The sequence below is a fragment of the Babylonia areolata genome, chromosome 21 (assembly GCF_041734735.1).
Source record: "Babylonia areolata isolate BAREFJ2019XMU chromosome 21, ASM4173473v1, whole genome shotgun sequence".
Lineage (NCBI taxonomy): Eukaryota > Metazoa > Mollusca > Gastropoda > Neogastropoda > Buccinidae > Babylonia > Babylonia areolata.
This window is the reverse complement of record NC_134896.1, coordinates 44,387,954-44,412,830: the sequence shown is the minus strand read 5'-3', so window position 1 is coordinate 44,412,830 and position 24,877 is coordinate 44,387,954. Positions and strand designations below refer to the sequence as shown.

The 24,877-nt window shown below is 38.4% G+C and overlaps 1 protein-coding gene across 2 annotated transcripts in view; it reads left to right on the top strand.

Moving 5' to 3' along the window:
- LOC143296332 (uncharacterized) overlaps positions 1-24,877 on the top strand; it is a 486,076-nt gene that overhangs the window by 392,635 nt on the left and 68,564 nt on the right. For both annotated transcript variants that reach the window (XM_076608201.1, XM_076608202.1), the window contains exons 6-7: positions 4,155-4,270; positions 23,844-24,024. In XM_076608201.1, coding sequence (XP_076464316.1) covers positions 4,155-4,270; positions 23,844-24,024 — 297 coding nt within the window. The remainder of the gene's footprint in view (positions 1-4,154; positions 4,271-23,843; positions 24,025-24,877) is intronic.

Below are 24,877 nucleotides of genomic sequence, written 5' to 3'. Positions count from 1 at the left end.
ACCACCTTTGATTTCATTTAGTCCAGCTGACAGTTATGTGCCATTTCAGGACTGATTAACAATCATGTTATATCATTTTATTGTATTTGTGATAATATGGATACTTCATCAATAGCATAAATCATGAATATAGCACTTGCTGTCCTTCCCAGCCATATATAGTATACACATAAGCACTATCATGACTTTTAAGATACATACTTTTCAGAGCCTACAATATTTTCCTTCCAAAAGACATCACTTCAAGTGTTAATCTGAATTTCAAAATAATTTACTAACCAAACCCAAAAATAAGCAGCCAGATCAAAGCTACACACAATTCTATCTTCTATCATTTGAATCAAATTGTGTTTTAATTTTTGTTATTAATTTTCAGATCAACAAGTTTCTTGCATGTGCACGCATGTGTGTGTGTGCGTGTGTGTGTGTAGGCCCAACACTCGGCTTCTATCACAGATTGACATAAGTTTACATTTGGGCCAACAGCAAAGTGGGAGCTGTATTATCAATGGTTTCTCCAGTCAATGGGAAACCATTTACAGCTTAGTCTTTTGTGAAGGACTATGACTCTCAAACTAGGAGGCAAAATTGCACTGGCTCTTAGTGCTGCAGCCTTGTGGGCTAGTTGGCCTTTGGGAACCATCCCAACGCCGACTGTCCTAAAACCCTCTTGGCCAAGAGAGTGGGGATGTACTTGGGCAAGACACTCTCCACTATAATCAAGTTCTAGCCCAAATAGTCGGAACAGCAGTTGCCTCCTCTGCTGTTTTGATGGTCATAGTCGGACACGACTGACTATCATATATATATATATATATATATATATATGTAACTTAGCACACATGAATTTGTGTGTGTGTAGGTCTGTGTGTACATCCACATGAGTGTGTGTGTGTGTGCTCATGAGCGTGTGTGTGTGTGTTGGCACAAAACATTGTCAGCTTGTGTTGTTCATGGATGGACTCGACATCAATTCTGCCTCAGTCAGACAACACAGGCCCGTTACTGGCGTATTAAAGAACACTTTTTTCACTTTCCTGGAATAAACGTAATGGAATGAAACTGGACTGTTTAAGTTTTATAATTTTCATTGCTTCGCCTTCAGGTGTTTCTGCAAGCATGAGGTACCTTTTTTTTTTTCACTGAAGGCCATGCATCATATCATCTACGTAAGCTGTCGAAGTAACCTGTGATGGATGAATGATCTCCAAACCTTTATTTCAGTTTTGTAAAACATTTCTTCTACATTCCAACGTCTTGGACACAATGCCATAGCAAAACAGATAAGTTGAAACTGGACAGACGCAAGTCTTTTCACAACAGCAACTGCTGTAAACAGGAAGATAGCTGCATGTGACACCACCCAGCCATTTTGGAATCAGCCGTTTGAGGATAATGTTGTTTGGTAGCATGAAGTTGTCAATACCTGTAGAAGAAATTCAAACAGGCTATAAGTTTATTCAAACAAATCACAACTCGTGTAGACCTGTAAGTGAATCACTTGCCCAACAATGACAAATGTGGGTATAGTCAATGTAAAAGGTCAACCACAGTCTCCGAATCTGAGCTGGCATGCTTTTTGACAGCTAAGAGCTTTCACAAGTGAGAGGGTGAATTTCTTTGATGACATTTACTCCCTTCAAGTTGCACATGGGCTGATTAAAATTGTCTGCTGTGTATTGGGCTTGCCACCTCTTCAAACAAGTCAAGCATCTGATTCAGTGACAAAAAACAAAAAGCACATGTTTCACATCCAGTGTTTCCTGAAAATCTTGGAGCATTGGCAGCTGTCTGTTTCCTGTGGTATGCATTGAAATGTGAGTACACTGGTCTCCAACTGCCACGCCCACTTCACAACGTCTGGCTGGCATTTGACCTGTCATCTTATATCACTCCTCTCCCTCTTCTCCCCTTCTTCCAATGCTTGCTGCATGTATTCTGTCAGTCAGCCACTTGTTCAAAAACACTGTCTGATTGGATAGAAGGACTGAATTACCATCAGTGGGCTGTCAGTTTCATCACTGTTGTTGTCATTCACTTTTATGTTCAAACCAATCATCAGACAAGACAGGGTTTTTCCGATCTCCCAAGTACAGGTACACATTGTTAGCCGACTTCCTAGTCACCTTAATCCCCTCTATGTACACACACACATGCAGGAGATCAGCTGCGTGGATTAAGAATCCCCCAATCCATGTAAAGAGACGCCGAGGCAGAATCAGGCGTTAGACTTCTCATCCAGTGATCACCAGAAATTGGATTTCAAGGCCCCTGTTTCGGCATAAGATGTTGTGCCCTTTGGAAAATTACTTTACTCCTACTACTAACTTCCATCTCCCTCACTATAGCTGTCCAAAATCACAAGCACAGCTTTCAGACTTGTTTAAATCCGCTGACTGGGACCACTCCCTTTACTGGACAAAGTTTTCAAGGCCTGTTTTTGCATATGATGCAACCCCATTTCCATGCGCATTCCACGTGGTCCAGTTTGCAAATCATATTGAGTAGAAAGAGGTCTTCTACCTGATGTATGCCCATTTAAATAGTATTTTTTATAATCCAGACACATCAAACTAACTGTTCAGAGTCTGTTAATGTGAATTGAACCAAACTCCAACGGAGGAAAAATTGGAACACTTTTTGTAGGACGTCAGCTGACGTCTTATAGGCACTCAAATGGTTAAGAATGTGATAAGACTGAGTTTAAGAATTTTTGTTCAAAATGGCATTGCGTATATCATTAGTTAGCAAGATAAAGTTTACCCACCAAGCACCCACCACCTTCCCCCTAACACTTAAAGGAATAAATCAGACTGGTTTCAAACATATTTGGATTACAGATTACAGAATACTTTATTATCTCAACAAGAGAAATTCATTTGTGGTGTAAAACACATAAACAATACACGGAAATCACAGTCATTTAAACCACAGAGAAACCACATGGCTTTGTGACTCAAAGGTGATTTGGTGGAAGGGGAAGTAAATCAAACAGTTAAACTCCAAAAGGGGCAAAATTTCACTCAAACATAATTAAACAATGTCTGAAAGACCCCTGCAGGTCCCTGTACAAAAATGATTAAGAAAAGATTGACAGTGATCAGATAGTGAAACCAGACTACTTGACGTTGTTTCGTTGAAGACTTCATATTAGGACAGAACAAGCCTTCACAACAAATGAATGAAAGATGTTGTTTCACCTGTATATTTATTCAAATAGAAAAGATCCTATTGAAAAAGAAAACATGTGATATGTACTGGTTTCTTTTATATAAATATGACTGTGAGGGTTTGAATTTTAGCTAGTCTTAATTTTGTTGACCAGAGCGTGAGAGAGTACCCTTGTGCCAAGGGCTGTAACTCTTGTTTGTCCTTGTTTTTTTTCTTCTTTGGAACATGTGAGTTAAGCTCACACCAAAGAACTTTTCAAGACAAGTCTCATCATTCCTGGGAAGGGGGTATGCACGGTAGGCCCCCAGGCCTTGCGGACTAAGTTCCGTACAGTGTGAGTGGATACTCTGGTCTCTGAGGTGGCATGAAGGTCATTTTGTAGCCTCCTGGCTGTCACAGATCATAGTTTTCTTGCAGAAAGGACATTAAATGGCCACTTCTTGGCAACAGTATCATTCTCTTGCCTGGAATCGCTGGAAGGCTCAGTGGATGACGCTTTTGTGAATGCCAAAATGTCTTGGGATTCCACACTGAGACACTGCCATGAAGCATTCCAAAGGCATGGGCCACTTGTGCTTGTCAAAGGATGCCAAACCATTGGCAGAAGTGACCTTACCAAAAATCACTCTCTGTTGTTACTGATTATGGAGCAGTAACGAGAACAAGGAACAGGCCCACCTAAACAGTATCATCTTTCAGGGTGAAAAATGTCAGTTGTGCAGTTTCTCATTTTACGCATGCAGCTGGACATCGTTTTTGAGGATGTTGTGTGCAGGAATGGGTGTGTTTTCATTACACAAACACACAAACGCGCGCACGTTCACGCATGCACACACATTCACATGCGCAAACACACAGTGAAAACACCCACACACACACACTACATATAAGCTTGCTGTGTTTCTAATAGGGTTGTCTTTATAACAGAATGTCTTTGTTGCTTAACTTTTTTTATGAGGAGTATACTTTGATGTGTTTTACAGGCAGCCAACGTAAAGATCGCAAAAGCAGTGGAGGCAGCTCTACACCAAAGGGCAAACGTTGTCGAGCTGACTCAACTGATGTAGTCAATTCCACCAGTGGGGCTGGATCATCCAAGGTAAAAATAAACTGGCAAATAGTTCCCAAATCCTGCTTTTCATTACTTGTGTACCTAATTATTTTGGAGTGATGGCCTAGAGGTAAAGCGTCTGCCTCAGAAGCAAGAGGATCTGAGCGCGCTGGTTCGAATCACGGCTCAGCCACCGATATTTTCTCCCCCTCCACTAGATCTTGAGTGGTGGTCTGGATGCTAGTCATTTGGATGAGACGATAAATTGAGGTCCCATGTGCAGTATGCACTTAGCACACGTAAAAGAACCCACAGCAATGAAAGGGTTGTTCCTAGCAAAATTCTGTAGAAAAATCCACTTCAATAGGAAAAACAAATAAAAGTGCACACAGGAAAAAAAAAAAAAAGGGTGGCGCTGTAGTATAGCGACGCGCTCTCCCTGTGGAGAGCAGCCCAAATTTCACAGAGAGAAATCTGTTGTGATAAAAGAAATACAAATTCAAATAAATACAAATAATTACCATCAATGTCAGCATTTGGGGAAGAACCATAATGAACCTTTGCAGATTGCATTGATGTCCAGCAACAACACTCACTGCAGACATATCTGCCAATTGACTGATGCTGGAAACTGTTCAACAGTTCAGTTGATAATAGATAGTACTTATAAGGTGCAAACTCCCCATATAATTGGCTCTAAACACCCTGCATGAAACAGTATATACTCGGTAGAGCATAATAGCATACCTCTTCACATGAAAAAAAATAAAATGTGTATATATATTCAACAAGACAATACTACTAATTGCAGATATGAACAATCACACACATGCATCCACACACACACATACGCATTTACGCATGCAAACTCACACACAAAGGCACAAAATATGCCCTACATGCGCACAAACACGTGCACGTTCACGCATGCACACACATTCACATGCGCAAACACACAGTAAAAACACACCCACACACACACTACATGATGTTTTCAGATTTCAGTACACAGAGGGAAAAAAGTGGGGTGGTTGGGAGGAGTTACCTGGGCCTTGTTGCACAACAGGCAGTCAGATAATGCAGCCTATCTGCCAGCTAAATCATTAACTGGCAGTTAGCTTTCAGCTAAAATGTGCCACTGTGTTGCATATCTTAAAATTAACTGTAGCTAGTTACATTCAAGGTAGTGCTTTTAGCTTATAGCTAAGCCATAGGTTATAATAGATTTGGGCACTCCCTTATATCCCCCACCTAACTGATTGGAACAGACATCAGATGATGATTTCTTATACTATTGTCCGAAATCCTGTGAGCTTGACCCTGTCCTGTCTTCTTTTTTGGTTGAATGTATTGATGCTCTACTGCCACATATTACTCATGTCATCAATTCTTCCTTACTGTTTGGTTATTTCCCTGAAAGCTTCATATCTGCTGTCGCATGTCCACTCATCAAGAAACCATCTTTGGATCATAATTGTTTGAAAAATTATCGACCTATCTCTGATCTGTTCATTTTTATCAAAACTGCTAGAAAAGATCATATTGTCTCAGCTCTTAGCTCATCTGGAACAAAATGGTTTACTTAATTCCCACCAGTCAGCCTATAGACATGATCATAGTTGCGAAACGGCCCTTCTTAGAATAGTGAATGATTTGCTTTTGGGATTTGATGAGGACAAGATATCTGTTCTCGCTCTCTTAGATTTGTCAGCAGCTTTTGACACTATTGACCACTCTATCCTCTTGAACAGACTTAAAACTTCCTTTGGTATTCGTGACACTGCACTAGCATGGATCACGTCTTACCTGTCAGATCGTATGCAGAAAGTGTGTGTAAATGGTAGATACTAGAGTATCTGCCTTAAAATATGGTGTCCCACAGGGGTCAATCCTAGGTCCTGTTCTTTTCGTGCTGTATGTGGCTCCTGTGTCGGATATCATCAGTCATCATGCGATGTCGCATGAGAGCTTTGCTGATGACACACAACTTTATCAGTCGGCTTCCATAGCTGAATTTGATGCACTGGTGACTCAAACACAGGAGTGCATTGCAGGCCTAAAGGACTGGATGACTCTCAACAAGCTGCAACTAAATGATGATAAGACTGAATGTATGATAACCTGTCCAAAGAAGTTTCGTCAACATCTTTCCTTTCCTGACTGTTCTGATCAATAGCACACCTGTTTCACTTTCTCCTTCTGTTCGCAGTCTTGGTGTAATCCTAGACCAATCTCTTTCCTTCCAACAGCACATTTCAAATATCTGTAAAGTTGCCTATTTGGAACTGCATAGAATCAGCTCTATCCGCCACTATCTCTCAACCGATGCAACCAAGACACTTGTATGCTCTCTGGTTCTCTCAAGATTGGATTACTGCAACTCTCTTTTGGCCGGCCTTCCCAAATATCTGTTAGACAGACTCCAACGAATTCAGAATAACGCTGCCAGACTCATTTGCAAAGCTTCTAAATTTGACCATGTTTCTCCTCTCCTTCAGTCTCTCCACTGGTTGCCTGTTTCTGATCGAATAGACTATAAGCTATCCACTCTGACCTTTTCTGCAGTCAACGGATCTGGCCCCAAGTATCTTTCTGAACTCCTCCATATCTATACCGCGTCTCGCCAGCTCCGTTCTTCCTGTGATACTCGACTTCTCAGGATACTTCACGTCAGAAGTAAGACCTATGAACACAGATTGTTTTCTTTTCAATCGCCAAAGACATGGAACAAGCTCCCTGATAACCTCCGTCATTCTGATTCCTTTGCATCTTTTAAATCTCATCTCAAAACTCACCTTTTCCTCAGCAATAAGTTCAATTGTGGCAGGTCCACTTCCTTTGCGTTAGCTGTGCTTGACTATGTGTGTATACATATGTATGTGTACATAACTACATGCATGTATATGAATGTATTGTGTGTGCGTGTGTTTATGTAAGTTTGTGCCTGCCTATGTGTGCGTTAGTGTTAGATACACATGTATGTTAAAATGTATGTATGCAGTGTATGTGTGTGTGTGTGTGTGTGTGTGTGTGGTCACATTTTGGTGTGTGTGTATGTAACATTGATGTAATGTTTTATGTTAACAAAAGCGTTTTTGTAAAGCACCTAGAGCAGATTTCTGGATAGTGTGCTATATAAGTATCCATCATTATTATTATTACTATTGTGCTAATGCACACAGCATAAACATGACCACCAGAAGTGATACCAAGTGTGTTTGGAAGAGAAATTTTACATCAGCAGAGGCTTTAGCTTTAACCTCTTGACTGCGCTGTTAACGTACGGCGTACGTCATGAAATGTCGCTCTCCAATACTGTGTTGACGTGCGTCGTACGTCATGTAACATTGTTCTCTGTTTCGAGTCCCGCATTACAGAAAATACAGTTTGATAACCATTAAATTAGCTCCCCTGAGAGCTCTTTTATCTCCTGAGTTCCATAAGCTAAAATTATTTACCTCATTTGTCATATTTATGGCGAAAGTTTTGCAAGTTTGTACGAAGCTCAAGTTGTGTTTGCAAAGCCATGGCTGAATGCAGACAAACCCTAGCACTTGCACTAGTACTGGAAGAAATCCTTCACGATGCATATAGCAGAGATGAAGATTATGGACTGAATGAGATAGAACTGTGTGAAGTTGATGCCGAAGATGCTGAGTTTGACATGGAGGGGTGTGGGAGGTGGAGTTGCTTGACGAAACTGAAGACAGACAAGCTCAGCTGATTCAAGATGCAGGTGGGTGTTTACGAGGTTTGTCAGCTTATTATTTGCCTTCTGTTTGTTGTAACAATGAATATGACTGCATTGTGTGTGTTTTGAATGTGTTAGCTGTGGTAAGTAGCTTCGTCAGTCACTGATCAGTGTGTGTGAGTGAGAGTCAGTCAGTCACGTGAGTACTGTGTGTGACCATCACAGCCCAAGGGGGCGTGGCTTGCTGGCTGGCTCATTGTTGATGACAGTGTGTGTTGCTGGCCTAGAGCTTTCTGTGTGTTCATTCCCAGGTGTGTATTGGTTTGTTGTTGTTGTGTGTGTGTGTGTGTGTGTGAGAGTGGGGGAGGGGGTGGGGGAGGAGATGTTTATAAAACTGAAATCAGAGAATGATATACAGAATTGTATGCCTAAATTACTTTGTAAATACAACACATGTAGAGAGAGAGAGAGAGAGAGAGAGAGTGTGTGTGTGTGTGTGTGTGTGTGTGTGTGTGTTTTTGTTTTGTATGAGAAAGAGAGAATGAAGGGGGTGTGGCATACCATGAACCAGTTTCAGTGTGTGTTGGGGGTTTGGGGTGGGGGTGGGTGGGTAGGTGTGTGTGTGTGTTTATATTTCAGCTTCTGAAAACAGTCAGAAATAAAATGGTACCATTTCATAACCTTTAAAAAATTAAAAAATTAAAAATAAAAAATCTCCAAAAACCCAACAAACTTAGTCTTTTATGCAATGTGTTTCAGGTATGCAGCATGGTGATGATCATGATGTTCATCCTGGACCATCTGGAGATGACAACTTGCCACAAACCTACAGCTAAAGACCAGCAGCTGCAAGACCAAAGGGCAGTAAACAAGCATCCAGCAATCCTGGATTACACCAAAAACATGGGTGCCATGGACCATCATAACCAACAGCTGCAGCCCTACGATGCCACAACGAAAACTCTGAAGTGGTACAAATAGCTGTGTGTGCATTTTCTACAAATTGCCATGCTGAATGCACACATCCTCAACAAAAAAGCAGGCAACAGCAGTACACTCCTGGACTTCCAGAAGTATGTAATTAGTGTCATGATTTTTGGTAACCAAGACCCAGACACTGCTAAAGATGACCACGCTGTTCATCTGTGTGGACACTTCATTGATGTCATCCTACATACCCCACAGAAGGCCTGGCCACAAAGGAGGTACAGAGTCTGCTGGAAGAAAGGACAAAGAAAGGATGTGAGGTTCTACTGCCCAGACTGCCCCAGCAAACCAGCACTGTGTCTTGAAGACTGTTTCTGCAAGTACCACACACAGCGTTTTTACTGGCGATAGATGCTGGGTGAGTACACCCTTTTCATTCTTTGTGTGGACTGTGTTGGAGTCTTATGGACCTGGACACTGTTGCACAGCCTTGACATTGTGTGTGGTTGATTAAAACAGTCACAATAAAGACTGGTTGATAACCTGGTTGATGTTGTAGCACCTACATAATAGAATGACAGTCCCATTTTTTATTTTATTGCATTTTATGGAATTTTTGTATCAGATTGACTCATTTATTTGAACATGTGAGTATTGAAAACAAAATCTTGGTTCATTTTCCTTTCATTCGATATATACTTTTATGCACTTATCTTCAGTACTTTTTGAAATATAAGCAAATTAAAATAATTGTCGTGTTTTTCTTGCTTTTCTGAAAATTTTCTCAGCATAGGCTATAGCAAAACGTACTAGCAGTGAAGGGGTTAATTGAGCAGTTTACTTTGTGCATAGACATTTTACAGTGTAAACTGAAAACCACACAGAAATACAAGGAAGAACAAAAGACCTGGTCAGAGGTGACAGGGTTGTAAATGCTGCAGGCCCTGTTGAACGTTCAGTTTAGAGGTAAAAGAAAAATGGTCCATACTCGCATCTGAAACCAGAGCACAGCTGTGAGCAAGACAACATCCAGCAACTGGCACTTGAAAAGCAGTGCCAAACCTTGATTTGTTCAAAAATATCTTATGCGATTCAGGCGTGTGATTCAGACCTGATCATGGGTATCACAAGAGACACAGGTGGATTCGACTTTGGGAACACACATCCTCATCTAGGTAAGTTAATTTCTAAAATCTTATATGTAAAAAAAAAAAAAAAATCATGGATGTCATAAACATGGGTGCATGATCTTCCATTTTGGAAGGAATCTGTTTCTTGAGACTTAAGCCCATAGAGGGATCTGTATTGGGTTTTTTCTCTCTCTCTCACCCTCTCTTTCTCTCTGAGACAACCTCTTCAGCCAAGCAACTCACCTGTACTTGTCAGTGTGTTGTGGCATTAGGTGGGACAGTTGCTCATTAGAGAGTTCACGGCCACCTGCATTGGGGAAGAGGGATTAATGGGGGTGGTGGGTAGTGGGGATAAGTATCCACTTCCAGCAAAGGTGCTTTGTAGATTGAACATACTACTTTGCTTTCATACACAGTGTCAGGCTTACACACATGTGCGCATGTATGTGCATGCAGCATAACAGATTCATATTAACAACTGTGTACAGAGAATGATTGGAAGTGGATCTGTGCCTGTTGCAGGACATGACAGAAGTCGATCACCAAGTCCAACAGATACCCAGCACCAGCAGCATCCTTTCATCCTTTCGGATAATAACATATGATGAAGGCATCCTTCACATGTCAGAATCTGTTCTAGAGGTGCCTGAGCTGTAAGCCCATGATTTCTCACAATCCCATGATTTCTCCCACTTTGAGAAAAATCATAGGATTGCAAGAAAATGTGGTCGTTCCCCTCCCATGTTTTCTCTCAATTACAGTGTGTGAGAAAGCATGGGAAGTCCCCCTTATTTTCATAAGAAATATTTCCTCTATCATCAGAGTTAGTTTCTTGTCTTTTCTGAATGCAAATCTGAGGGGAAAATGAGAGAGAGAAAAAGAAAAGAGAAAGATGGGGGCAACGACAACAACGATCATGATAATGACAGTGGTGTTAGCGAAGACATCAACAACATCTGTTTATTGTATTTCACATGAGATGGATCACTGCAGTGCATCAACCTCAAATTCAATATCAGAATCAATAAATAGCAAACAACGAAATTAAGGCAATGTGTATAACTGGAGCAGAAATATAATATACCAAGACTTGAACCGAATCTTTCCCATGGGACAATAATATCAGAATTATTCAACTTTTTATATAAACTTGACAGAAAAAGATGTTTCACATTGCATTACCCTCTCGTAAGGAATGTAACAACTGTACCAAATAGTTTCGTTTATTGTGATGCAACCTTTTCTGTCACATTTATTTAGAATGTTCTTCATTTCAAGCTTGTTCATATCTTCGTCTGCTTATGTTAGCATCCTTTTGCGAGACTGCACTGAAAATAGATTTTCAGTTTCATTGAAGACACTCAAATCAACCAGCCAAATAAACACACAAAAGGAAACATACACACACACACACACTCATACAGACACACACACACACACACACACTGACACGCGCACACACACACACACACACACTCACTCACTGACATGCACATACGTGCACATTGTTTTTTTTAAACCAGTACTGCGCCATCACCTTTACAGTCTTCACTGACATCACCATCATTACCATGATTTGCATTGTCCCCCTCTTTCTTTTTTCATTTTTTCTCTCTCTCATTTTGTCTAAGATTTGTGTTGGTAAAAGAAAAGAAACCAACCCCAGTGACAAAGGAAATGCTTATGATAAAACACACTCATTCCAGCTGGGCTCAGCGTGAAACAGCATCACAGAAATACCAGTAACTGCTAATGTGTCTCTGGCCTGGCACCAGGTAGATACTAAGAAAGGCTTCCCACAGGAGAGGGATCCCTGCAGAAAAGAGTCAAACTGAGCTTCTGTATGACAAATATCTGGCTGTTCCTATTGAAGTGAAAGAATATCTGAAAAGATAGCTGGAATGTGAAACTTCTGATGCTGAATTGAAATAGCCAGAAAGGGAAAAGAAGGACTTAAAAAAGCAGTATGCCAGAGCTACACTGGAAGTGAAAGAAATGGAAAAAGAGAAAATGCAGACAGAGGTGAAGCAATCAGCTGAAATAGAGAACTAGAAAAGGATAAGTTGAAACTGGAAATTCAGCTGCTGAAGGACAAAGCTGGGGAGGCTGACAAGTAGACATATTTGCACACATTTGTAGATAGTGAGAATAATCCACATGCACATAAATACATAGAACACAGACACACACACACACACACACACACACACACTGACAGACCATTTATTGTCAGATTAACCTTTGGCTGTACAGCACACACACACAACACATGCACACACACACGCCTCTTTTCTAATATTACTTAACTCACTCGCTGCCATTGTCCGCATATGCGGACATCGTCGGAGAAAGCGTTGGATGCCAATGTCCGCATATGCGGACTTGGATTTTAAAAAGTAGTGCTGTCGGAGTGACGCGTCGGATGCGAAAATCAAAAGCAGATGTGATATCTTACGTCACCTCTGGTCAGCTTTTCATTCACACACGCTGCGTGTGTGTCGCGATAAACTCAACCGCAGTTGATAAAGTGTGCCCCCTGTCAGCTTTGTAAGTTGTTTGACAAGATGGCGTCACGGCGAAGTGTTCGACACGGTCGGAGAGGTGAAATGTTACTCAGCGTCGAAGATGCTTTGGAAATGATCCAAACTGAAGGCTCTGATGTCGAAGGAGATAATGTTGATTCTTCGGACAGTGAATTTGAACCAGATCCCAATGAACTAGAAATAGATTTGGCCGCTGAAGAGAGTGTTTACAATGGAGAGGAAAGTGAGGAACATGTGCCTACAGATAAGACAGATACAGACGACGAAACCACTGAGGAAACGGACGATTTTGCAAGTGTTTTCACCAGTGATTGGACTGACAATTTTTCCTTTTTCCCTCTTGCACATCCCTTCACTGGCATACCAGGTTTGTCAGCTGACTGGCCAGTCAACACCCAGCCGGTTGAGTTTTTTTCTTTGTTCTTTGATTTTCATTATGTAGAGAGAATATTTTTTTTGTATGTGTGAATTTCAACTTTCTTCACCACCTGTTCATACTTCATTGCATGCACTAGGTCTTCAGTTCCTCAAATTTAATAGTGTTAGAATGTGATGTGGAACATGTTGGTGTACCTTTCTGATGGGTGCAAAAATGCTAAAAAATACACAAAATATGGATACTGCGATCAACATCAAGATGGTGAGTAAATACTTCGATTTTTTTGCACACATATGGAACAACATGCCTTGCATACATATACTAAATATCAATTGTCTGGGTGTTTATTTGTTTTTTTTACAATTTTTTCCCCATCCTATACAAACCCTGGGTTTTCAGGGATTGGCAAGGGCAAAAACTCTTGGCATGGAGTGAGTTAAAGTGGTAAGATGTTAAATTGAAGACTACATGCCTTTTTTTTTATATCTTTTTATTTTTATTTTTATTTTTTATCTTTCTTTCTTCTTATTCCACTTTGTATTTGTGAGTAAAGTAGGTGATGGTTTATTTGTAAATTCAAAATAAAAGGGAAACAGTGTTGAGTTAATACGATTGATTTTTTATTTTTTAAAATTTCAATATTGAGAATATATATCTTTTTTCTCCTTGTGTTGTTTATTAGTAAATTTGGAGATGGTATAGTCACAAATTAGCAGTGGAAGAAATGTGTTAATACCTTTGTTTTGTTTCAATATTGAGAATACATAAAAAAAAAGTGTATATTCCAATTTCCCTTTTCCACTCTGTATTAGTGAAATTGGTGATATATATATATATATATATATATATATATATATATATATTCAATTCATTATGTCTTTAATTGCTCCTAGACAACATTGGGGTGTGGCATGCATATAAATAATTGCAGACAACATATCAAAAACATTGACACCCACAGTATAATTAAAAAAAAAAAAAAAAAAAAAAAAAAGAAGAAGAAAAAAAAAAAGAGCAAAACATATAAAATGTCAGCAAGTCTATGGTATTGTAACACTGATTTCCACTGTGTTCCTGCTTCTCTCTATCTCTCTCTCTGTCTTCCCACTCTAACACCCTCCTTCCTCTTCCCTGCCCCCTCATCACCCCCTTTCTATCCTCTGTCTCTGTCTCTCTCTCTCTCTCTCTCCCCCCCCCCCTCTCTCTCTCCCCATACCCTTTAGTTCCATTAAATCTGACAGTAAATAATACATCATTTATAAAATGTTGAAACATAAATAAACACATGATAAGCATCACATGTTTATCTTCTCATTACACCAGTTGTTGTTTATTAGTAAATTTGGTCATGGTTTTGTTACAAATAAGAATAATGGGGGGGGGGGGGGGGGGGGGGGGGGGGATTGAATGTTTGGTTTCATTACAGGGAGTATATTTTTTCTTTGAATTTGTGTTTGTTAGTAAATTCAGTGATGATAGTAGGAAAGGGTGTTAATACTTATGATTTTTTTCTTTTAATAAACATTTCTCTGTCTCTGTCTCTCTCTCTCTCCCCCCCCCCTCTCTCTCTCCCCATACCCTTTAGTTCCATTAAATCTGACAGTAAATAATACATCATTTATAAAATGTTGAAACATAAATAAACACATGATAAGCATCACATGTTTATCTTCTCATTACACCAGTTGTTGTTTATTAGTAAATTTGGTCATGGTTTTGTTACAAATAAGAATAATGGGGGGGGGGGGGGGGGGGGGGGGGGGATTGAATGTTTGGTTTCATTACAGGGAGTATATTTTTTCTTTGAATTTGTGTTTGTTAGTAAATTCAGTGATGATAGTAGGAAAGGGTGTTAATACTTATGATTTTTTTCTTTTAATAAACATTTGTATTTGAGTTTGACATTATTTTAGACAGAGACACACATTATGATTAATAATGATATTATTATATAGTATTTAGTAGGTAGGTGCAGCCGCTATGTAATGCTGTGTCACTATGGCTGACGGACTGTATTTTTAGAATTTGTCACTTCGCCCTAGCAAGCTTGATACTGCATACATCGAGCTGAAAGACATATCAGAAAATAAAACTGCCTTTGTTCTTTCCTGTTAGTGTATCTTTTCTTGTGTGCAAGACAGTGTGAGTGAAACTGATCGCCTGAAGAGGAGTATCCTTCGCTCTTCAAAACGAAGCATGGTAAACAAGTTTGCTGATGTCTGCTTTTGGTCTGAGAGGGTTGGTTGTTACAAAATAGGTTACTGATATTGCTCCTTACAACCAGTTGACTTAAGAGAGACTTATCAAATAAAAAAAATCACGTTCTCTACTTTATGTGGGCTAAGTTTCCAGTTGATATACTTTACTCAATTTACAAAAAAGGTGGCTCAAAATTCTCCTATTTTTCTTAATGCTCCACTGTGCTTCCAGACAAAAATCTTCTAGTCAAACCCACCACTGAAAAATTCATTCTTTCATCATCCAAATGCTTTATAAAATGACCTGAAGAGCTTTTAAGGAACAGCGTCCATTACAGGAAAAAGTGGAGACCTAGTATTTTTTTATACCACTGATCAGCTAGATCTATTTTTAGATCTGAGGTTTCAGTGCCGGGCTTCGTGGAAGTCTTGTTGCATAGCTAGTCGGGGTGGAGAGGGGGAGGGGGTGGTGGAAACCAGCTTTACATTACTTATTTTAGTAAAAGTATTTGAATGATAGGTTTCATATTTTTAGTTAATGTCATCGTTTTCTGTTGTGAAACAGTGACAATGAAAGACAGCCAAGAACTCCGTCAAAATAGCAGACAAGTTTTTTCAGTGAGAAGTTCAATTGGTCTTGTTCAACTTTGTGGTTGCATAACATACTTACTCTGTTTTCTTACTTCTGTTTTCTTGTTGTTTTATATATATATATATATATAAATTTAATATGACAATTCAGAATAGATGGAAAAGAAAAAAAATACATAAAAAGATTTGTTTTTAAATCTGAATACAGTCAACATTAACAATAACAGATGGAAGTCATAACCAAGACCAATACCCAGCATTCCATAACTATATGATTGTAATCAATAGCAATTATGGAATAAATCACCCATGCAAGAAGAAGCATACATTTACTGAATCAAGACATGTGGAAAAATAAGTTGTGCCTTTTTTTTTTTAAAGGCTAACATCATTTTATCATTTGTCATTGAGTTTCATTGTTGGAGACTGATGTCAGGAAAAACTGACAGCTGCATCCAAATTTTGCACTTGCTTAACTGATGTTGATTCACGTTACTGGAAAAAAAATGGACGTTAAATTTGTCATCCATCTCTGTAAAAGAAAGAAAAAAATCTCTCTCTCTCTCTCTCAAATACACACAGACACAAAAATAAAGGTCCCAATCCTACACATCGAATGTTAGCCAAGACTCAAAGAAAATACAACATCAAGAATTAACAGAAATTAAATTCTATAGAGAAAATACAGGAAATTGAAAAAAACAAACAAAAAAAAAAAACAAAAGTGCAAAGGCCGTTCACTACTACTACCACTACTGATGATGATGATAAAAATAATAATGATGATGATGATAATGATAATAATAGCATTACAGTGACATCCATTTCCGAACTACGGAACAAACTGTAGGCCGGCTATTTATAAACATAAAACTGTTTCAAAGCTTTTGTTGAACATAAAGGCGTACAAAGAGTCATAAACACAAGCGCAGTTTTCGAGCAGGTTAAGTAAAGCGGAACATAGCGTTCGCCACCTACAAGCAAAACAATAATTTTCGACTTGATTTTTATTTTATTTTTTTCCCCTTTCTCTCTCTCTCTCTCTTTTTTTTGTGGCCTCAGTTGCATGCAGGTCATGGAGCACCAGAATGTGTTGGTCTTTTTTTCCTTTTTTCTTTTTTTTGTTGTTGTTTGTTTTGTTTTTTTTTGTTTTTGGTGCTTTCACACGCCTTCACTGGCCAAAAAAACCAAACTTTTTTCCCGTCTTTTTTTTTTTATTTCTTATTTAAAAAAAAAAATATAACATGTCAGTTTTTGATAAACACATTGTCTCTAAATGTATTCAAAGTAGTATTCTTCCAAATATATTCAGTTCTTTGTCTGAATAATCGGTTTTCATTGACAATTTCAGTCAATATTTTAACATCATACATGAGTTTGGAGTTTTCTGACATTTAGGTTGCTCTGATGTGAGTGTGTGGATTCTGTGAGTGGGATAATCAAAGAAAATCATCTTAAATATTATAATACATATACGTCAAAAGACATACAATAGGATCAACATTAATTAATGGATTAAAAAAAAAAAAAAAAAAAAAAGTCGATGCCCGGACAGGAGGCAGGTAACACCCCCCCGCCCCCTCACCCCCTGAAACGACACACGGTGATTTTTTCTTCTGCTGGTTAAGAACGATCGCCACATCGTCTCCAGGACAACTTGTCATATACCACATGAAAGGGTATATAACATACTTGACAGTACGCAATGTGCATTGTCGACATTATTTATCATACTCATTCGGCCAGTGAGATAAACACAAGTATTTAACAAAAATGATACAAATAAAGGATACAAAAGTGAATATGTGAAAGGTGTATGCGTTCTGTGTGTGTGTGTGTGTGTGTGTGACATCTTTTCTTTTTTTTCTTTTTTTTTTGTAACATTTACTAACAAGGATTCAGTCAACTTCTGAGGCCTAGCTCTCTTTCTTTCTTTTTTCTTTCCCTTTTATAACTTTTTTTCATGAATCCTTAATTTCAGTAGTGTCAGTAGCACTTAATTATTGTTATGAGACATTATCATTACAAGAAATATGTTCTGAATTCAGTGAGAAAAAAAATCAAATCAGATGAACAAGTTAGTTGACAAGTTTTGCTACCTGGGCAGCACCCTATGCAGCAACGGAGCCCTTGATGCAGAAGTGACACTGCGCATCGCCAAAGCCAGCTCAGCCTTTGGCAGACTCAACAACAGGCTGTGGAACAACAAAGGCATCAGGCTCAGCACCAAGATGAAAACCTACAGAGCTGTTGTGCTGACCACCTTGTTGTACTGCTGTGAAACATGGATGACGTATCACCGTCACATTCAACAACTTGAGCAGTTTCACCAGAGATGCCTACGAAAGATCCTCGGCATAAAGTGGCAAGACAGGGTTTCCAACCTCCAGGTCCTAGAGAGGTGCGACCTGCCCAGCATCGAAAGCCTGCTGATCCAATGCCAGCTATGCTGGACAGGACACATTGTCCGCATGACAGACAGCAGGATCCTGAAGATGCTTTTATATGGCCAGCTGAAAGAAGGCCATCATGAACTTGGAAAACCCTGCAAGCGCTTCAAGGACACCTTGAAGACAAACCTCAAAGCCTGTGACATAGACATCGCTTCATGGGAAACTGATGCCCTTGACCGCTGTCGCTGGAGGGTGCTGTGCTCTAGTGGCATAAAGACGTTTGAAAACAAGAGAACGCTGGCCATTAAGGAGAAGCGTGAGCAAAGGAAGCAGGCTCAACTTCTGGAGACATTTTCCCTTGCAACATCAGTGGGAAGTGCTGTGCATCCAGAATCAGCCTCTTCTCCCATATGAGGACACACACTGACAGATAAGCCTGCCTGCCTACTCATCCGTCGGACCGACGGGAGACTCCATCATATATATATATATATATATATAGAGAGAGAGAGAGAGAGAGAGAGAGAGACTCTATAAAAAATATATTACAGACACACATATATGTATATCCTGAAAAATAAAGCATATTTTTTTCATATAATCTTATTAAAAGCTGTCATTTATCAAAATTTATTATTAACATTTGCTGTCTTGTAAGTCTGCAGTCTTTCTTGAACCTGAAAATATCTTAAATGTTTATGTAGTTGCAATACTTTTTGAGTTTCAGTCATTTTAGTAACGCTACCATCAAAACTGCAGGATCAGACATGCAGAAAATAAGTATTTTTCTCAGAATGTATGACACTGGCATTCAGCCAATAACATTAACAGCCAACGAAAAAAATTTTTTGTCTTCTGTTTACTGTAGTTCATATACGAAGAGTTTTGACTACGAGAATGTATTAGTAGCAATTCTGCATGGGTTCTAAAATGCCATTTTATGAGATTGGCTAAAATTGCAGAATTTTTTGAAAATTCAAAACTCTATATCTATTTGAGATATTGCTTTTAGATTTGGTGTGGCTTTAACTTTATTGCACTTTTTCATTCTTGAAAATTTGAGGCTTCTGCTATGAATTTGAAAATTTGGCCAGACCTACCTATATTTAGACTATAAATCAGAAGAAAAAAACCCATTGTTTTAGACAACAACAACAACAACAACAACAACCGAGAAAAAAACAACACACACTCACACTCACAACTCACACACACACAAATGTTTTAAATATTTGTATTTACCATTACATTTGTGGTTGCTTTTTTTCTTCCCCGTCCTCTTTCTTTTTCCCCTTTTTTCACATTTTACCCAGTTTTGTGGTTACATATGAAACACATTCATGTGTACAAAGCAAGCAGGTGCAATGTCAAGACCACTGTCTTGCAATATAATTATTAGCTAGTTAAGTATCTCAGTGAACATCATTTGTGGAATTAGGATAGTAGGTATGTAGTACAACAATATTTTGTGGCAAAGTGCAAACTATTCCAATTTATCATAGAGTATCATAGCTGTGGATCCTGTGACATTGTTACAAGTTAGTATGGTGTTTTATGTAATTTTTTACACACTGTTGCTTTCCACCATTTTTATGTATGGGTACCATTTTCTAGAAAATGCTATGGACATCATTTCCAGCAAATGTACATTTTTTTTTAATATACTTTATTTATGTTTATTAGGTCTGTTAGGAGTGTTTCATGCATGTTTTAATTCTGTTTATTCTGCATTTATAAATAGATTCACCAATGAAATTATATAGTCAAATATTTCATCTGTTTTTGTGATGTCATCATTTCCAAATAATACCGATTCCATATTCTGCTTTACATTTGAGCAATTTTTGCACTGTTCCTTCAAAAGAGCCAAGAAATTGTACAGTGCAATAAGTAGTGTTGAATTGTGTCTTTTTTGATTTTACAGAAATTGCACATACCACTTTTCTTGTTATACAGTTGCACATATCACTATACTTGTTAACCCCCCCCCCCCTTTTTTTTATTTTATTTTATTTGTAACCAATGTACCATGACATATCTAATTTGAAACTATTTCAGTCTTACTTCCTTTATGTTTTTCACTTGTTTCATAGTTGTGTCCCAGTTTATTGCAGAATCTAGTTTTTGTTCCCACTTAATAAAAGAATTTAGAGTAATGGAACGTATAAATCCCATGTACACAAAATAATTACCTTTAATGTCATATTTTTCTGTGAAATCTTTATGACTAATGAAGCGCCCATTTTTCACATCAGTATCTAACCAGAAATAAATTCTTATTTGTCCTTTTTAAAAAATTTTTAAAAATACCCAAACCTCCATTCACAGCATTATGAACTGCATATTGTCTTTTAATCTTATCTGGTTTATCATTCTATACAAATTCATAGGACTGTTTCTGTTGTTTTATCTCTTTGTGCAGGGGTGGGGGTGCGGGGGGAGGGATAATCTAGAAGTAAATATGTTTTGAAAACATAAGTGATTTTAAAATAGCAATTCTACATTTTGACCATATCTTGAATAGCTTCTTAGCTTCTGTCAATTTATCACTTGTATTCACTTGATTATTTTTGATAGATTGTCTGTGACCCAAATGCATATAAGCTTATATTTAGGGGGTTCCTTTCCCTTTTCTTTTCTAGCAGATATCAGTGTTTTGATTTCTACATTCACCCTAACTAAACATTCAATGTTTTATCATAGTTAATTTTTAGCCCTGTAAATTCTTCAGTTCCACTGAGTGTTTTAAACAACTTTCCAGTGAGTGTTTTAAACAACTTTTCATGCATTCTTCATCTCCTAATGTGAATATTGTATCATAGCAAACTGACTCATTTTAAAGTTAGTATGTCATATCTTAATGCTTTAATTTCTTCATCTTCCCTTATCTTGCACGCCAGGATTTTTAGCATGATAAAAACAGATAGGGTGAAACTGGATCTCACTGAACACATCCTCCTTGTACTTTCAAACTTCTGTATTTGAATGATTTTATGTTCTGTTTCAGTATTGAGAATATATATATATATATATATATATATATATATATATATATATATATATATATAAGATGATTCCCAGAGACAATGTGGTGTGTGTGTGTGTGTTTGTGTGTGTGTGTGTGTGATAGAACTCACCGTCATCCATTCAGAAAGGAATGACAATATCCTGTCGAACATCCCGTGTTCATTGAGAGATGGTGCCTAAATCTGTATTTGTGTTTCATCAACACATCAAAACACATTCAGCAAACTGGGGGGGGGGGGGGGGCGGGGGGGGGGGGGAACTCATATTCATGAACACATGCTTCTGTCAGGTCGCTTACTCTCGACTTTGAAAACAAATATGTTGTCCTGTTCTCATACATATTTTTGTCATCTGGTGAACTGTTCTTGATACAGATGAGTGTCCATATTGACTTTTCACCTTTGATGTTTTAAAATCTTCCCATTGCATTAAAATCATAATGCAATGAGTATTTGCTTCTCTGGTGACAGGAAGTTACCAAAACTCCAAATCATCTCTCACAAAGTTGGCAGTGTTATCAATGTCTGCTTGTTGGAAATGGACATGTTGATAAAGTTCAACATGGTCATAATGATCGAAAGGATTGAGACATTCTCTTTACAAGCATTCTCTCCTTAGATGTTACTGTCAGAAAATCTGATGAATCACACCAGCCATTTTGTATTGCCCTTGCTGTCAGCTAACAACTTTGGATTTGACCTGTAAATGTGTTGGCCAATTGGTTTCAGTATCCCATTCATCTTGGTCTAAAGAGGACAAATGCCCTATTACACAGGGATGAAGCAATGGAATTTGTCAGCTGTTGTGTTCAAAACAACTCAGAACTCAAAGTATCCAAAACAAAAGAACTGATTTTAGACTTCAGGAAGATCAAGAATGACCCCAGGCAGACATCATCAGGGAATTTTATTTTCATCTGACTTGCGCATTTTTCTTTGCGCTTTATCCAGTTAAGGAATCATGAGGACAAAAAAAATGAGATAAAAAAAATCATTGAAAAGTGCTGTATATTAAATATGATACATAAAATAAGCTTAGGAGACAAAAAATGAAATAAAGAAAAAGAAGAAAAAAGGCATGTGAGCGGGATCAAACCATGCATGTTCAGTTCTGCAGTAAATACACTAATACCCACTGATGTCATTGACTAAATTTGATATTTAAAGCAATGAAGGTGTTTTCTTTTCGTGCGATAAATAAATGTGATTTTAGTGGACGTAATAACGCCATTTAAATTATGTTTTTTGTGTGATTGTATCATGATTATTCTTTTATTTTGGTGGTAAAGGAGACACTGCCGTCGCTTCAGACATATTGCAACACATGTTAGATCTCTAGATCTGTACGGACCAGTCTATAACAGGCTGAAAGAAACGATCAATTCAATTTTTCTTTTATATTCATTCCAATTAATTCAGTGTCCACTTTAGAATATTTATATGAAGTAAACATGTTGATGGTGCAGTTAGTATCACTGTATGTGTTCTGTCCAGAATTTTGTATTTATTTCCCTTAAATTGTGAACAAGAAAAATGAGGTCATGTCATCTTCAAACACAACCTACCTTCTAGTAGCCTAACTCAGTGGGAAGCTGTTTTTAGAATTTTCTGATTTTGGAATGAATTTCAACAAAATAAATGGTTAATGATTCAGTAATACGGCTTACTTCGGGAGACTTGCAACCTGTTATTGGTATGACTAAGAAGATTTTTTTTCTATACTATGTTTAAGCCAAATTTGATATTGGCAGACAAAGTATTTCCAGAGAAAATGGCAGTGTTGAAGTTTACCATGGACACACACACACACACACACACACACACACACACACACACGCACACACACACACACACACAGACAACCAAACACCGGGTTATAACATTGACTCACTTTGTTTACACAAGCGAGTCAAAAACTGTCAAAAAAGCACCTGTATTTTCTAAACCTCAAAGTTTGGACAACAAAGAAAAAAAAATTGTGGTTGACTTCTGCAGAGCTGTCATTGAAAGTGGATCAGCTGTCACTGTTACTGTTTGGTACAGAATCACAGCTCAGAAAAATGAGTAAAAACTGTCACCAAGATTGCAGGGTCTGATATAACTGCGCTGGATGACATGTAACATAAGTGACTACGTGGAAAAGCAATTAGTCAGGATGAATCACATCCAGCTTTCATGATTTTTTAGATGCTTCCCTTGGGTTGTTGGTACAGAAGTATTAGGACCAAAACCAACTGCTTTGCCAATAGCTTCTGTGTAGTCAGCAACCATTTAATTGTAGATCTAGTCATCAGTCCCATCCCTATGTAATGTGTGGCACATATTCAAGTGAGCACACATTGTTACGCTTTGAGTGTGTGTTGGGAATGGGAGAAGGGTGTTTATGTTTGTGATGTGTGTGCATGCATTTGCACTTACATGTATATGCAAATGGGTCACAACATCCTACTGTATTTTTGTTTGTATATGATTTCTGGTTTATGTTTGTACCCTTCATGTACTATCCCCCCTTACCTGCCCTCCTCACCCAGTATTAATTGTGACTCTGGTACTCTTGGTAATAGCCTATTCTATTCTATTCTGTTATGCTTGGGTGGGTCAGAACATTTGTCTTTCTGTTGCTTTTGCGTGTAAAATGGGAAGGTTCAAGCCTCCAGTGTTGAGAAAGTGTAATAGAATTGCTTTGGACTGGCAGGAAGTCTGTGATTGTTAGAATCAAACAAAGGTTATGGTGGCTGTGCAGAATGCGAAGCTGTTACAGAGTGGTCCCATCTTGGAGGCCCTGAAAAAGGCAGACCTGCCTGTCCTGGAAAGCTACCACAACCACAACCACCCCTTGGACAGGGTGCATCTGCTCAACACTCTGATCAAGCTGGCTGACCAGGAGCTGGTCTTTCTCATCAACTGGGCAAAGCATGTACCAGGTGAGTTGGTATAGCATGTACCAGGTGAGTTGGCAGAGTTAGCATAGCATGTACCAGGTGAGTTGGCATAGCATGTACCAGGTGAGTTGCCCTGCTGACTTCTGTCAGACAACACTTTCCCTTCTCTTTATGTCTTTACCTTCAATCAGACATTGCAGAGATGTTGCTCCTAATTTTCCACATGTGCAGAGATTTTGCTTGTTTGTAAACATTTGATCATTTGAAAGTGAAGCAGTCCAAAAGAAAACTAGATTCTTACACCACCACCCCACGCCTCCTCCCCTCCCACCCCCTTTTTAAAAAATTATTATTATTTTTTTAATTTTTTTATATAAAGATAATTGAAAACTGAAGTGGAGAACTTTGCTGGAATTTTTAATTCACATTGATATTCTTGCATTATATATATGCACATATCTATTTAACATTGGAAGTTTGTGGTAATTCCCAAGCTGGACAGCATTTCATTACTATATATAATTAACTTCATTTTCCTGCTTAAAAAGTGTATCCCGCTTCATGGAAATTATATGCAAGAAATTCCAAATTTCCTCTTTCTATCACCCTTTGTTTTGAGCTGTGTCCTTTTCTGTCGTCATCTACTCCTTTCTTATTTTCTGCTTTGCTGGTCCAATAAACAAATTTTTTTTCTGGGAAGTCTAGACTATTTTTGGCCCGCATGTTTGTGATAACATGTTTCAGTTGTCTGTGTATATGTGTGGGTGTCTCCAAGGTAAAACTGAACAAATTTTCTCTGAAAATAATTTGTCTATCAAATCTTTCCACTAACACCATTGACAGGCTAAGTTTTCCAAATCAAGCCATGTTTCCAGGTCATGAAAGGTTTATTCAA